Here is a 14,616-nt window from a genome sequence, read left to right as displayed (position 1 = left end):
GATTCAAATTCAGATATGACTTTTCTTTATTTGTATTTGAATCTGATTTGAATCTAAACATGTGAATATCTAAAAAACAGATGTGGTCAAAGGTATATCTGATCCAAATCCGATCTATTGACATCTAGGGTGTCCAGCTTTTGAAATTGACAATTATGAGTCTCAAGGTGTACATGAAAAACTGGTCTGTAGTTCGACTATGGAGGCACTTCCTTTGAGTTTTAAGTTGTAGGCATGATACCTAAGTTGAATAGTACACTGTTACTATCCTTGACACCGACGCAGCCTAAAACCAAAAAGCAATGGGGCTTGGGGCCTCTTGGAAACAAGAAAAGGTTTTATTAATTTTGAGAACGAAACCAAACTCAAGAGAAAAGAGAAAAGATGTTGTGGTTTTAAAGTAGAAACCGTGGAAGAGTTGAACAGTTAATTTTTATTCAAGGAAAAGGAACTTGGTAGCAGAGTCATATTGCCTCTTTAACAAGGTTGGCGTGTTCCCGACTAAGTCCTTCCTCTAGAAAGGAAAAAGGGAAAAAGAAAATGGTGCGAAGATGCTTGCTGAAGCATAGATGAAAATGGAAAAACCTGCTTTCAAGAAATTGGAAAAGTTGGGAAGCTCTGTGGTTGGAAGGATACTTTTAAGTCTTAAAGGAAGTATTGAGTAGGCAGTTGTAACTTTGGATGGACAAGTGTTGGGGAAGAAGCAGGGTTGAAGAAGCAGCTGCCACCAACCATATAGTACACAAATAATTCATAATGAAGTATTATGATATAACTTCCTCGCCAATCAAATTGTTATTTCATAAATTCTTCATTTTTTTGTGCATGAAGTGAGGTTATTTAATTTCCGGATCAGTTTCTTTCTCGTGTCCTTTCAACATACACCTCTTTCTGTTTCTTTTTTATTTCGTATATAGCCAACCCGTTCCGTTACTCATACGAAATGGTTCTCCATTTGTAATATTTTTCATTATAATCATATTTTGCAGATCAAGTGGTTTTTAATATTGTTTCTGATTCTTGATTTTGAGCACTGTATGGTCGACTATCAAATTAATCTGAACAAAGTTATATGAAGAACTGATCTCCTCTATCTAAAACCAAGGGCTGAGATGACCCCATTAGAAAGGTGGCTGCAACCAGATGTATAATTAACAAATTTTCAATTGGCCTTGGGGAAGCGACCCAGGTCTCTGGTTCAAGAGGTTCAGGAGTAATAGTTGATGGAAGCAGATCACTTCAAGCCAAGTGGAAGAAAGAAGATCAGTCTAAGTCATAGTTGGCAAACCCGCTGATCCGTGTGTCGGTTAGGATTGTCTATTTACTGGCTTATGAGTGAGGGCCAATCGAGTCAGTTAGGATTATCAATTAATTAATATATACAGTTCTTTTTTGTAGCACATTGCTGAATACTGAAGTTTGTTATTTTTCGAATGGTAAAATATCACAAATTTTAATAAATATAGGCAAATACTTATATTACAAGTTATTAAGTTTTAGTTGATGAAAAAAATCAAATAGAAGGCCTTCATAGACATGCCATTTTTCATCTATTTATACAAAAAAAATAACTCAGGGAAGTTGCCGAGTCAACTCTCTTACCCACTGACCTAATCTTTAGTCAATCTGAGTCTCAGTCACAGGTTTACCAACTATGTGCTAAGTATGCACAGCTACTCTAGTCAGAAATTTGATACCATTAATGGAAGCATGTGAAACGAATGGCAAAAACACATGTAGGCTTGTATGGGCAATTGCCTACATAGACCCACATAAATGACATACATATGTGTACGTTATTACTTCATAGACATTTATTTTACATGCTGCTTGCCCTCGAAAAATACAATTTAAACTATTAGTGCATGTTACTGAAAAATTTATAGCTGGACCACCGGCTAAAGCACTTCAGAAATATAGGGATTTGAAGGGATGATGACAGTCTTTCTGTCTATAGAGGCATATAGGGAGCCCATGGGGCTGATATGGGGCAATCCCCATGAAATGGATTAACAGTTTTCATGTCATTGTTCTTGATCTTGATTCCTTGAATATGTTTCTGAGATAGTAGGTGTTATCCTGCTTTGATTGATGATCACTTGTTTGCAAACATTGCTTTTGAGCATATAAGTTCCTTCGAGGCCTTTGGATGGCAGCTCAAAACTCGGTTTTAGAGGCAAAGTTTTGTCCCCAAAACACCATTTCAGGTGCATTTGGATGAGTAAAACTGGGTTTTACTAAAACCCAACAACAAAACCCAGGTTTTCATAAAGGGCATGATCTCTGGCTCCCTCAAAATTTTAAGTAAAACTGATTTTTTCCACCTCCCCCGAAGCTGACTTCACTACCGAAAATGATGGATTCACCAACACGTAGGGAAACAGACGTTGGTGATGGTCAACTTGACCGACATCCAGTACTACATGTCGTGAAGATTCCTTTTTACCAACGTCGGAAGGAAAATGTCAGTAAATGTCGGTAATTCGTTGGCATTTTGTAGTGTTCGTTATCCAAACATCCAAACTATGTTTTATTAGCTAAGTTTTAAACCAGGATTTCACAAAACTAGCTTTATGAGTTCAAATGCCCCTTTAGTTTTTGTCGTAAAAAAGGAAGCGGATTTCCGAGCATCTTCTTACAGGAATTTAACATGAGAGGCAGAACCTAATATTGGCTGGGGATACTTCAGTATCTTTTACTTCTTGACAGAGGAGCTTTATAAGTTTTCCAATTTTTTTCTCCAATATACTGCAATATTTTCAAACAATTAATGGCCTTTGGGCTCCAACAACATGATTTCATCATGGTCAGATCCATGCTGCCATTGATCAAAGGCAATACAGCTGGCAGATCTTTAATTTTTTTAACGATACTAAGGAACATTATGGAGATGAAGAGTAACACCAAGATCATTAAAACCATATGAAAATGTAATATTGTGCCAATATTGCAGCAGTAATGTGATACTTTTTAAAGAAGGCATGATATTTTTAAAAAGCATTGCCTTTTTCCCCTTAAAGGAGTCATATAAAGCTTAGCTTGCAGCAATAATTAGTGCCTTTGTTTGAGTTCATCTGCTCTATTCCTAACATGGAACTGTAAGTCAGCAATACAGCAATTTGTTCCTATATCCAAGCAAGCATCATTAAAGGAGTTGGATGGGTAGGTGCTCTTTAATGACTAAAGAGTACCAAAGTCTGTCATGTGTTGTAGACATAGTTGGGAGATGAATGGCATTGCTTTTGCTTGGCCAGACTTGGAGTACATTGTCAAAAGTATTCTCCTTACGAAAAGGGGATACTCAAACATAATTAAGTCTTCCCTTGTTTGCATTTTTGGATCTTTTGGAGTGAAGCTCATGGGGTTATGGTAATTAGATGGATCCAGGGATCGCAAATTAATAAGCCAAGTGTTTAAGCAGCTCACGGTTCGGCTAGCATCGCCAGCTGCCAAATGCCTGTTCGCGATTTGTCTGGCTCGACAAGAAAAGCCTGTATCTCTCTCTCTCTCTCTCTCTCTCTCTCTCTCTCGCTATATATATATATATATATATATGAACACACACGTGCAAACATGCTAAATATTATATTATGTACATATATGGTGTTTCACTGTTTACCATATATATATATATGTGATGCATCTACCTTGATATTATAATATACTGTGTTATCAAGTTAAGGAAAGGAAAAGGACTTCAAGAAATATAAACTTTGTCAAAAAACAAAAAGGTTATTTCATGCTTGGCTCCTACTAATTAAATTTTGAATAGGCTTATTTAGCAAGCGTATATGAATCTTACTACTAAATTATGCCAGCAGCTGACTTTGGGTATGGAACTCTTCACTTTCTTCCACTTGAATGACTTACATCACGCCCTCCTATATATATATATATATATATATATCCCACCTTCAGTTAGGGATATTTCACATTTATTCCCCCCTTAGTCAAATTTATGGCCTCGGCATTGTGGATAATGTAAGCTTTAAACGGCTCCAAGGGCACTAAGATGAAGGTACATTGTCTCTTCACCTACGTATCGATGCAGTCCTATATGTTGGGCAATAAGATTCTGGCTCTTTGGTTGGTGGTGGGTCGATATCCTCTCGCTCACCTGAAATTTTGACTTTTGAACAGGTCACAACAATTCGCAGCTGCTGACAGTAGTAAGATGGTGAAGGAAATGCAGCTTAGGACACAATTTAACGGGTCATGCTTCTAACAGCATGATACAAAAGATCAAACCTGTGGACTTGTCACCACCTACTCCTATGAAATCTGCCATTCTTTTGGGGCACTTTTTGGAGGAGGCCGGCCGCGATCATCTGTATCCAACCTTATCTTGATCCACTTTTTCTGCACCAGGGTTAGGGCCTTTTGTGTGAGAAATTACATCTAACTAAAGATCTTTAGCTTTTGTTTTTTGAGCAAAAATTGGGCTTATTACTTTCATAAAATTAAGATAAATCGCTAGATGATCGGGTTACTAACTTTTTGTTTCTTCATCTTTCTTATAAATGGTGAAACAAAAGATTTTGAATACTATCCAGGGTCAGTCAATTCGAGATATACATATGTGCCCATGAACAATATCTTGAAATAGAAGAAAAGAAGAAAAGATAAATCAATCCATGGATGAGCATTTTGTTAATTGAATCAGGTAGCATTTTGTGTCCTAATAATAATAATAATAATAATAATAATAATAATAGTAATAGTAACGACTTGGCTATCTAGAGCCACCCAGTTATCTAACTTGGACCATTGATCTAAAACAGATGGATGGTTGAGATAAAAACAAAGAGAAAAAATGTAAACTAATATTAAATGATGAAAATGTCCTTCAACTTTTTTTTCTTGTTTTTCTCTTAGTCATCCATCGTATCAGATCGAACGATCCTGAAATTAAACAGCTAGAGTCACTAATATATATACATAGAATACTACAAGAAATTCCTTAGTATGGTAATCGATCAGCGATATCCTGCATACAAAAGGTAACCACATTAAATGCAACGCGGTGCAGCATAAGATATGAAGCATAAGGCAACTTGAAATTTTTTGAACTGTTCAAAGCCACACTTTGATATGGAAGGGGACACTGCTTTCAGATACTTTGGTCATGTGGGTTAGCTTTCAATTGAATGGTGCTGTCAGCCATGGCTATATAAGTTAGGTGCAGCAACCCAATATTGTATCAGTGTTACTAAAATTGAAAACCGAGTTGAATCGAAAAAGCTATTGATTTATTGAATGGGCTCATGAATCGATAAAAAGATATTCAGATTTTCTTATAATAAAATAAAATAAAAAATTAATAAAAAATAGATCCTATTATTATCCCATGAATGGAACCAATTTTTTAGTAACTTAGTTCAGATCACCCAATTCAAGCTGAATTTAACATCAATGCTTTGTATAAACCCTAAAGTTGAAGGTAGCGCCATGATAGACCTTTTGAGGGCATTTGTTTACCTTGGATTTCTGAGGATTTGAGGTCAGACTCCTCCCCTCTCTCTCAATTTCTCATATATACGAGGTTTTAACTGGATACCAATGATCTCAAGTAAAAGTTTTTACGTAGTGGTATGACCCCATGTTTGTTTATTCTGCGCAAGCGGGGGAGAACCACCGCTCACCCACCCATTCCTTCTCGATTGTATAAGGTACATGGCCTGTTTTTGGTGTCTCGATGTTTGTTTATTCTATAGTTCCAAGGAGGGTTTTTGTGGTGATTTGAGGTCACCAACACTCTCATATGTGAGGATTTAAGGTTAGACATCTTCATTGGATCTCAAATATGAGGTTTTGGTCACATACCAAGGATCTCAACTCCTTATTTTTTTTATGTATATTTGAATTAATTCACTTTTTTTTTAACTCTACTGGTCCAACATAAAAGGGATTTGGGATTATTAGTCTGTGAGACCCGATACTATCAAACACACAGGTTTCAATTAAGTTGCTTGGACCATTTAGAAGATTAAATCGTGGAACCACAAATTTAAATTGTGGCACTATGATGAGTCCTTTTTAATAATTAAAAAGTTAATACCTTATTCTTCAAAAAAAAAACTATATTTGTTAGGATACTTTTAGCAATGGGGCCAAGTGATAACTGATATGGCGAAAGGTGGTTAGGTTGCATTTTGGTATTTATTATAGGGAGTTGAGTGTAAGAAGGGTGAGAATATCTTGGGAAGTTTGGCTGACGCAAACCTTGCCCTGTTCAACAGAAGTTTCACTATTTCAATAGCATTCCTATCTTTGTGGCGAAGCTACGGTGTGCCCACACGAAACTTCATTAATTTTAAGTTTTTTACATATGAATGTCCCTTAAAGTTTGAAATTTAAACTTAAAATGTTTTTTAACAAAAAATTTGGAGCTCCACCACTAAACAAGATTCATGAGGAAGCGATAAGGAATATCCATTCAGAGTTTATGAATCAATTCCGCAAGAAATTTTTGATCTGCAAAATCCCTTCTACATATAATAACTTCATGCCATTTCTTATACGTTTTGACGTAAAATTAATTGGCTGTTGGAAAAAAGGATTCTGTCCAAACTATATATATAGTCTTTTATATTTCTACGCTTATATAATATATATATATATATATATATATATATATATATATATATATATATATATATATATGTTACAAGGAAGAATTTAAAGGAAGAATTTAAGAATTGGTCACTTTGATCTCAGCTCTTATTGAAGAACATATACCAGTATAGTCAGGCCTTAGGTGCTACAAGAATTTTGAGAATTGGGTATCTCTCTCTCTCTCTCTCTATATATATATATATATATATATATATATATATATATATATATACCCAGCTGTTCGAAGGAAGAATTTTGAGGAGTGGGTCTCTTTATCTCTGCTCTGATAGAAGAACATATACCAATAGAGTCAGGTTTCAGCTGTTATAAGAATTTTGAGATTTGGGTCTCTCTCTCTCTCTCTCTCTTTTTTTGCTTTGATAGATGAACATTTATTTATGCAGCAGCTTACTTTTACAAGGAAGAATTTAGAGAACTGGCTGTTATTTTCTTATTTTCTCTCTATTTTATATATATATATATATATATATAATATAATATATAATATAAAGAGAGAGAAAGAGAGAGAGAGGTCAAGTGTACTGGATCCTCTGGAATGAATGGCATCACTTGGGATTCCGTCATCAATGACCTGGGGATGCCTCGTGAGCCACCTTCCCTCCTCGTTCTCGTATTATTTATTTGTCTCACGTGACTCATTCCGCCGAATCACAACAGTATCTAAAAAGGACAGCCAAATCGAGAGGAAGAGAGAGAGACCGAGACAGAGTCGAAGGAGAGAGAGAGACAAGGGAGAAAAGGAAGACTTAAATTCTATTCTTTGTCTCGAGTTCCTAAAGATACATAATACATGCTTTTTCTTGAAATCCTCCCGCAGAGCATGGGTGGTGTGTTACACGGGGAGGATTCCCAACAGCCACTCCCCACTACTTTTAAATCAACAGCTAAGCTTCTGCTTTCTATGCAGTAAAACCCTACTTTTTCCTGGATTATCCCAAAATACAAATCCTACTTTACCTTGTGAGATGACGACCCACATCATCCCTTTCCCCCACTGTACTACCTTTTTGGGCTGTGTTTAGGTCTACAAACATTATTTTGGTCATGGTACAAAGCAAACAATCTCTCTCTCTCTCTCTACAGTTTCTCTCTCTACAGTCTGCACCATTAAAGCTTCATCTTCCTCTGCACTGCTTCCCAGCACATGCTTGGTTCAGTTTGGCGATGTGGCCCCAGAGTCTCTTCACATCTGATGGCTGAAGAGGCTTCAGTATGAACTCCTCTGCCCCACCTTCCAAGCATCTGCATGCCCACATTGTGTTCTTGTCAGAACCCAAAAGCCAAAAAGAGTTCAACATATTTCCCTTTTGATGTGTGTTGCATCTGTCCTATCCATACCCATTTTTTATTTCTAAGAGAAACATAAAGAAAATTGTAGAAATATATAAAACTTAATAAATATGCACGAGTGTTACACATATACATATATAGGAAATGTAAAAACTAATGAACTTATTGTTGTTGAAACCATGGTAATTTTACTCTAGGAAGTCTTTTTAGAAACCATTACATGTATATTTTATTGGCAAGTTATTGTTGTTCATATCTTGTTGAAGTAAACTGCAGCTCATGTGATATGTTTACCTGTTGATTCTTGTGGGAACATTCTCAGACGACATGATAACAACTGGAATTTCTCTCAGGGCTGAGGATTCCTGCATTTGATATTTTAAATCATTTTCAGCTTTGGAATAAAGATACTGAGAAATATTATATGGTTTTATAGGAACAAAGAACGATATATTACGTACGGATATGCAGCAATAAAAGGGAAGAGATAGGCCAGAATCCATCTTTTTCATACCTTGACCTTCTTTAAGAGGTCATATCCGGTCATTCCAGGCATTTGGTAATCTGTTATGATCAAATTCACCTTTGAAGCCTGAAAGTTCAAGAAGAGGAAGCCAGAAAGTTAATATAAAAAAAAGGAATAAGAAAGGGGGTCCTTATTGGTATTTTTAAAAAAGAATTACGGTCTGCCAAGAGAATAGAACAAGAATCAGGTTGAAAATCAACATGGGTAGTGATGCTGCTGCTATATTTAGACCGGGTCATTAAGGAATAGTTGGATTTTCCCCCAAAAAAATGTTTTTTTTTTTTAAATCTGCAAAGAATATTCTTTTTCATATTTATTTCAATCTTATCTTAACACATTTGATGACATATACCTACTATTCTTTGAAAAGCTTCTTTAAAGGTGACAACATCGATTCCTTGGTACTCAAGTATCATAATCCACACCTTCACCTAATATTCTCCTCACATGCAACCGAAGCCACTCGTATACAGAAGCATCCAACCTCCAATGGCTTGGCGAAGGATTTAAAAATTATAATCAAGGAATAATTTGAAGTTTTAACGTGCATGCAACAGACAGCTGATTGGCTTCTACAAGTACAAAACACGGTGATCACAACTACATGGTTAACTAAGAGATATATCAACTTTCTAAAGGAAGAAAACTATTGTTTTTTTTCGATCGTAATTGACAGGGAATTGGGTAAAGATATGGAAATAATTTTTTTAAGAATTTAGAACAAATTTCGAGTTCAGGTTTTAAGATGTGATTTGCTTTGACCCAATTATCCAATCGCGTGGACATGCCCAGCATGATGAGAAACTAAGAGTCAAATAAATATATATATATATATATATATATATATATATATATATATATATATATATATATAGAGAGAGAGAGAGAGAGAGAGAGAGACCTTAGCGTCCTGCCTCAGGTATTCCAATGCTTTTGGCCCACTTTCAGCCGTGGTTACTGCACAAGCAAAGCGTGAAGTCATATTTCAGTTACAAAAGAAGAAAAGGAATTGCTTGTACCAAGAAAAACTTAAAAAAAGAGGACACGAGATACGTTTAGAAGATGAAACAGCTGATTTAGACCAGAGAGAGAGAGCGCGTTCTCTCTCTTCTCTCGCTTTCACCAACAAAGGAAACCAGGATCTTCCACACTCATCACGCTAAAATGTTTTATGTCCAGACCGTCCAAACAAGATCACATAGAGAGTTCTAGAGAGAGAGAGAGAGAGAGAGAGAGAGAGAGAGGGAGAGAGAGAGAGAGAGAGAGAGAGAGAGAGAGAGAGAGAGAGAGGGAACTCTGAATGAGAGGTAAACCAACCTCTGCAAGACGAGTTCCTCAGTAAATTCTCGACGAATTTCCTGTCAATGAGGCTGTCGTCGACAGCCAGCACATGAGGCACACCACCTTCATCACCCCACAGCCTGGCCGACGAAGATGAAGAAGCCATCGCGTTCATATACTCCCTCTTCTTACAGGCACTAACACCAGCAGGCCACAATCAAGCAATCTCAAGAGCACCAACAACGACTCAGACAGAAATCTCTCTCTCTCCCTCTCTCTCGCACGGTAATAACAGAAAAGGATAATCAGGCAACAACTCTTTCGCACTGTAATAACAGAAAAGGATAATGGGCCAATAACTCTTTCAGAGGAGGAGAATTGCAGAATGGAAGAATTTTTCAGACTCCCCACAGACCTTGACTCTCTGATCTATCTCTCTCTCAAGCACACTGCAATATCAGAAAATGATGAGGACCCAATAACTTTCTCAGAGAGTGGAGAATTGCAAAATGGAAGGTTTCTTCAGACTCCCACAAAGCCCTAACTCTCTGTCTCTCTCTCTCTCTCTCTCAAGCACACTGCAATATCAGAAAATGATGAGGACCCAATAACTCTCTCAGAGAGTGGAGAATTGCAGAATGGAAGGTTTCTTCAGACTTCCCACAAAGCCCAACTCTCTCTCTCTCTCTCTCTATCTCTCTCAAGCACACTGCAATATCAGAAAATGATGATGACCCAATAACTCACTCAGAGGTGGAGAATTGCAGAATGGAAGGTTCTTCAGACTCCCCACAGAGCCCTCTCTCTCTCTCTCTCTCTCTCTTACCGAAGCAAGCGACGTGCTTGGGATGGTGAGGAAGAACAAAGGCCAGGACTGCATCTTTATAGAGGCGGAAAGAAATTAAGATTGGCCAAAATCGGATCACAGATATTTCGTGATATTTTTTATTCGTGGATCCCTGCCATCGCAGGAACCAAATCTCTGCAGGATACAATATTCGCTCGATCTCCAACTCAGCCTTCCTCTTGATCTGCCCCATTATTTCCTTCCCCCTCTTTCTCTCTCTTTTCACCTTTTTCCTTTACATGCCTAATGCCTTCCCATTCACCCCTTCCATCTTTGGCAATTACTGATCCCTCCCCCCTGTTAGTTTAATCCACTGTAATGTTTTCCTCTTTTTTTTTTTACTCTTAAAGCTCTTATATGACCAAATTATTTGTTTAGTAGGACCCACTTGATCTGTCTCATAGACTGTAATTATGGTTCGATTTCCATGGGCATCACTCCTTGCTAAAGCAGGTTATGAGTTCTGGGAACACGTTTTCCGCCCCCTATATGTTGTAAGCTTCTTGGGCAAGTAGGGTTCCCTGGTGATCTATGGGAGTTGTTTGGAAGCAAAGGACTCTTTCTGAGTATCTTATAAATCTTCCCCAAAAGTTAGGCCAGATAGCCACGACCTGATTTGGAGCTAGATTGACTGGAACAAATATATACTTGAGGATCTTTATTATACTCTCAAGGAGCTAAATGGTATTTTCAACAAATTTTGAAAGAGTATTTGAAGGCATTCTAAAGGAAATCTATGGGTTTTTTTAATTTTTTGAAAATCCAGTTGTGCCCATCAGAATTCTCTTGAAGGGCTTATTATGTTTGTTTGGTATAAGAAACTTAGAGTATAGGTGCAACCAATGCATATTTAGTAGATTGAATCCTAAAAATGTGGCAAGACTTCCTCTAAGGTCCAAATAGTACACACTTTAGAGCGGAGATTAAGGGCCTTGAGGAATTTACCAAGCTGGGACCTGATAACATGTCTCCAAGATGGGGACTTTTTCCCTGGATCTAAACTAAATCCAGAAAAATAGAAAGAAAATTAAAAAAAAAAAACCATTGACTATTTCACACTTTTTCCTTGAGGTGCAGATATATAATGAATACCTGAGCTCAACTTTTAATTTAATCCATACAGAATCCGTCAAAATATAAACCCTAATTGGTAGTTAAATACAGTAAAAACCTTGCCCATTTACTACTAAAAAGCTATTGAAATTAAGGTGAAAGATATAATTCAATATGCTTTTGATACGTCGATTTTCTTAGTTGTATCAAATACGATTTGAATCTGACCTCTCACTTGTGTATCAATAAATTATCCAAATCCGCATCATTAAAGTTCATAGCGAAATCCATTTTCAAATAAATTTCACTTTTTGTTCAGAAACTGAAAGATTATCTTGGAAACAAACCTCAACCTTGACAAGGAAATGTATAAATAAATCAATTAAAAACTTTGAAGCCACTCTTTACGGTGGAAAACCTAGCTGCCATTGTGCATTTATAATTTGGAGTACTTGGAGGGGTTCACATATACGGGGCTTTGTGATAGCCTTTTGCCTTCAAACTGCTCTGAGCAAGAGGGCTAGCTTGTTTTCTTTGTATAACTATCTTGAATCCCAAACCAAGCTGTATATATTTACTAAATTAAACTGATTTCACCAGCTTGAATCTTAATATGGTGCATGCAGGCTTACTATGAGTTCCCATATATAGGGCTTGTGTGGGCAGTTGGCCACACAGTCCCACATAATTCATTTATTTATAGTTGGTTGGCCGCAAGAATTTGCTTATTTATATTGTATATTGGTGTCCTGCAATTGTTTACTTATTTATATATGGTGCCTTCAATCTTATTTGCAGAGTACTCTAAGATCTTTTGAAGTAGTACCCATCAGCCAAAAATTTCTAGCTCTGTCACTTGTCACTGCAAATATACAAAACTTATAATAGAGAATATCAAGAGCCTGCTATTCGCAGTTTGTGCTTGAGGTCCGATATTTGGATGAATACATGAGCTCAATTTCAATCTAATCTAGGGTACAGTGCTAAATTTAATTCCCCATTTGATGGTTGATCAGAAAAGGGTTGTCCAATTAATTAGGAAATTTAGAATAGTAGGAAAACCTATTGTGATTACAACGAATGATAAGAACGTAAATGGTTTGGATATGGTTTTGAAATTTTTGGTTTTCTTAGCTGTACCGAATATGATTTGAATCTGATATCTCATCTGGCTAGATAATCTGAATCTGAACAAGTTAACTTTCTTACTAAAGTTCGATTAAATTAGAAATTGCTCATGAATTTTTTGTTTGGAAATAAATCTTCTAAAAATTTGATAATGCAACGAAAAGGTTTGCCATGTACAAATTAAATAACATAATACATAACGTTACAATCTAAGAATCTCCATAATCATTCATAGATATGCAAGGATGTAAATGTTCGGGATATGGTTTTGAAATTTTGGCCTTCTTAGTTGTACCATGTATAATTTGAATCAGATCTCCCATCTTTCTAAATTGACAAAGTCCCATGAGTCATTTAGATTTTTTTAGATTTCACTTGATTAATAGAAATTTATCTGTGTTTCACTTGGAAATAATATTTTTTAGCTGAAATAAAGTGTCTTGAAATCGACCCTTAGAGTAAACACATGCAATTTAGCTGTAAAGAAAAGGAAAAATAGAAAACACAATTTTACAATCTAAAAACTTGTAGTCATTAACTTATAAATAACTTCACCTTGTGTAAATGAAATTAGGTTGTAGAGTTGGACCCTACTAATTACTAAAAGTAGAACTAAAGCATGAACCAGTTGTGAAGACATAAAAGAATCAGATATAGGTCTTGCAACAAAGTAACACTGATTTATATAATTAATTTGTAATTTTTAGCTGAGAAGGAGTACTAAATGTAAATACACATGCTTATATATGAGGTTTTAGAAAGTTAAGGCCTTATATGCTGCACTGTCTTATATGTGGCTTTGTCATTGCACCCATTGTTAGCTTTATGAGAATATAACCTATTGGACCCCTATAAATTAGTTTATTTACATACTGGTCTCCCACATAATTTAGTTTATATCATATTCATGCCCCATTCTTTATAATCTACAATCAAGTCCACGTATATTAGTGCCCCTCAGTTAAAATTTTCTGGCTCGACTGCTACCAGAAAAGCTACTATCTTCTCGATGTTTCCATTTTATGCTCACAGGACAGAGCTATCAACAAGACTAGATGGTTTTGCCCATGTAATGAAGAAGATTTGTTCTTTTAAGGAAAGAGGTAGTTTGTTTTCCATTCAAATCCTCTAGTGGAGCAAGTAAAACTCTATTCTTGTTCCTTGCTTATTGATAGAGAATTTATATATACCAAACCGCACTACAGTATTTGTCCTTCATTGTGCCGTGCTCCGCCAAATATCCTGCTTTTAGAATATGATCTCTTTGATGGTTCTTTATCACAGACCTAATCATCCAACCTTGTCACACATCTCACCTTCATTAATGGCGCAGGAGGAGGAAGATGCCAATTCTGATTCCACCACCATTTATGGAAAATGAAGTGACTAAGAACCCCCCTTGTATTATAGTTGCCATGTTCATATATAGAAATAGCTTGACAACTATTCATTCAAAGAAACTTATGTGGATCCCTCCAGCCATCCAGAACAATCAGGCCTTTCAGTCGGATGTAACTAGTCGAGGAGTTATACATACATATATATATATATATATATATATATATATCTAGAAGGCAACATACATGAGTTCGATCCATCATGATAAACAGTTGAAAGAAAAACAATGAAAAAAAAGGTGATTTAGTTTGTACTTTTATATATATATATATCTGCATGATGTATCAGACAGTGTTTTTCGATATAAGATTTCTCTGTCCAAATCCAGCTGGATATATATATATATATATGTATATGTGTGTGTGTGTGTGTATACGTCTGGTTTTCACAATTTTTTGAGTGTTGAATCAAATTAACTACGAGTTAGGTTAGGATCAATAAGGCCACAACTTGAATT

At 36.2% G+C, this 14,616-nt stretch overlaps 1 protein-coding gene across 1 annotated transcript; it reads right to left on the bottom strand.

Annotated features, from left to right (window-relative positions):
• Positions 1–7,370: 7,370 nt before the first annotated feature.
• Positions 7,371–10,380, bottom strand: LOC116255051 (two-component response regulator ORR5-like). The gene is made up of 5 exons (XM_031630783.2): positions 9,770–10,380; positions 9,354–9,409; positions 8,441–8,518; positions 8,221–8,291; positions 7,371–7,878 (listed from the first exon to the last, which is right to left on the bottom strand). The coding sequence occupies exons 1-5, from the start codon at positions 9,906–9,908 to the stop codon at positions 7,752–7,754; spliced, it is 471 nt and encodes a 156-aa protein (XP_031486643.1). The 5' UTR covers positions 9,909–10,380; the 3' UTR covers positions 7,371–7,751.
• Positions 10,381–14,616: the final 4,236 nt, after the last annotated feature.

This window comes from Nymphaea colorata, chromosome 5 (genome assembly GCF_008831285.2).
Source record: "Nymphaea colorata isolate Beijing-Zhang1983 chromosome 5, ASM883128v2, whole genome shotgun sequence".
In the NCBI taxonomy this organism is placed as follows: domain Eukaryota; kingdom Viridiplantae; phylum Streptophyta; class Magnoliopsida; order Nymphaeales; family Nymphaeaceae; genus Nymphaea; species Nymphaea colorata.
This window is presented reverse-complemented; position numbering and strand designations above follow the sequence as displayed.

Coding starts and splice junctions, on each gene's coding strand:
- LOC116255051 (XM_031630783.2), bottom strand. CDS start 9,908: ATGAACGCGATGGCTTCTTCATCTTCGTCGGCCAGGCTGTGGGGTGAT. Junction 8,292..8,440: donor ACCTCTTAAAGAAGGTCAAG/GTATGAAAAAGA, acceptor TATCAAATGCAG/GAATCCTCAGCCCTGAGAGA. Junction 7,879..8,220: donor GTTCCCACAAGAATCAACAG/GTAAACATATCA, acceptor GTGGGCATGCAG/ATGCTTGGAAGGTGGGGCAG.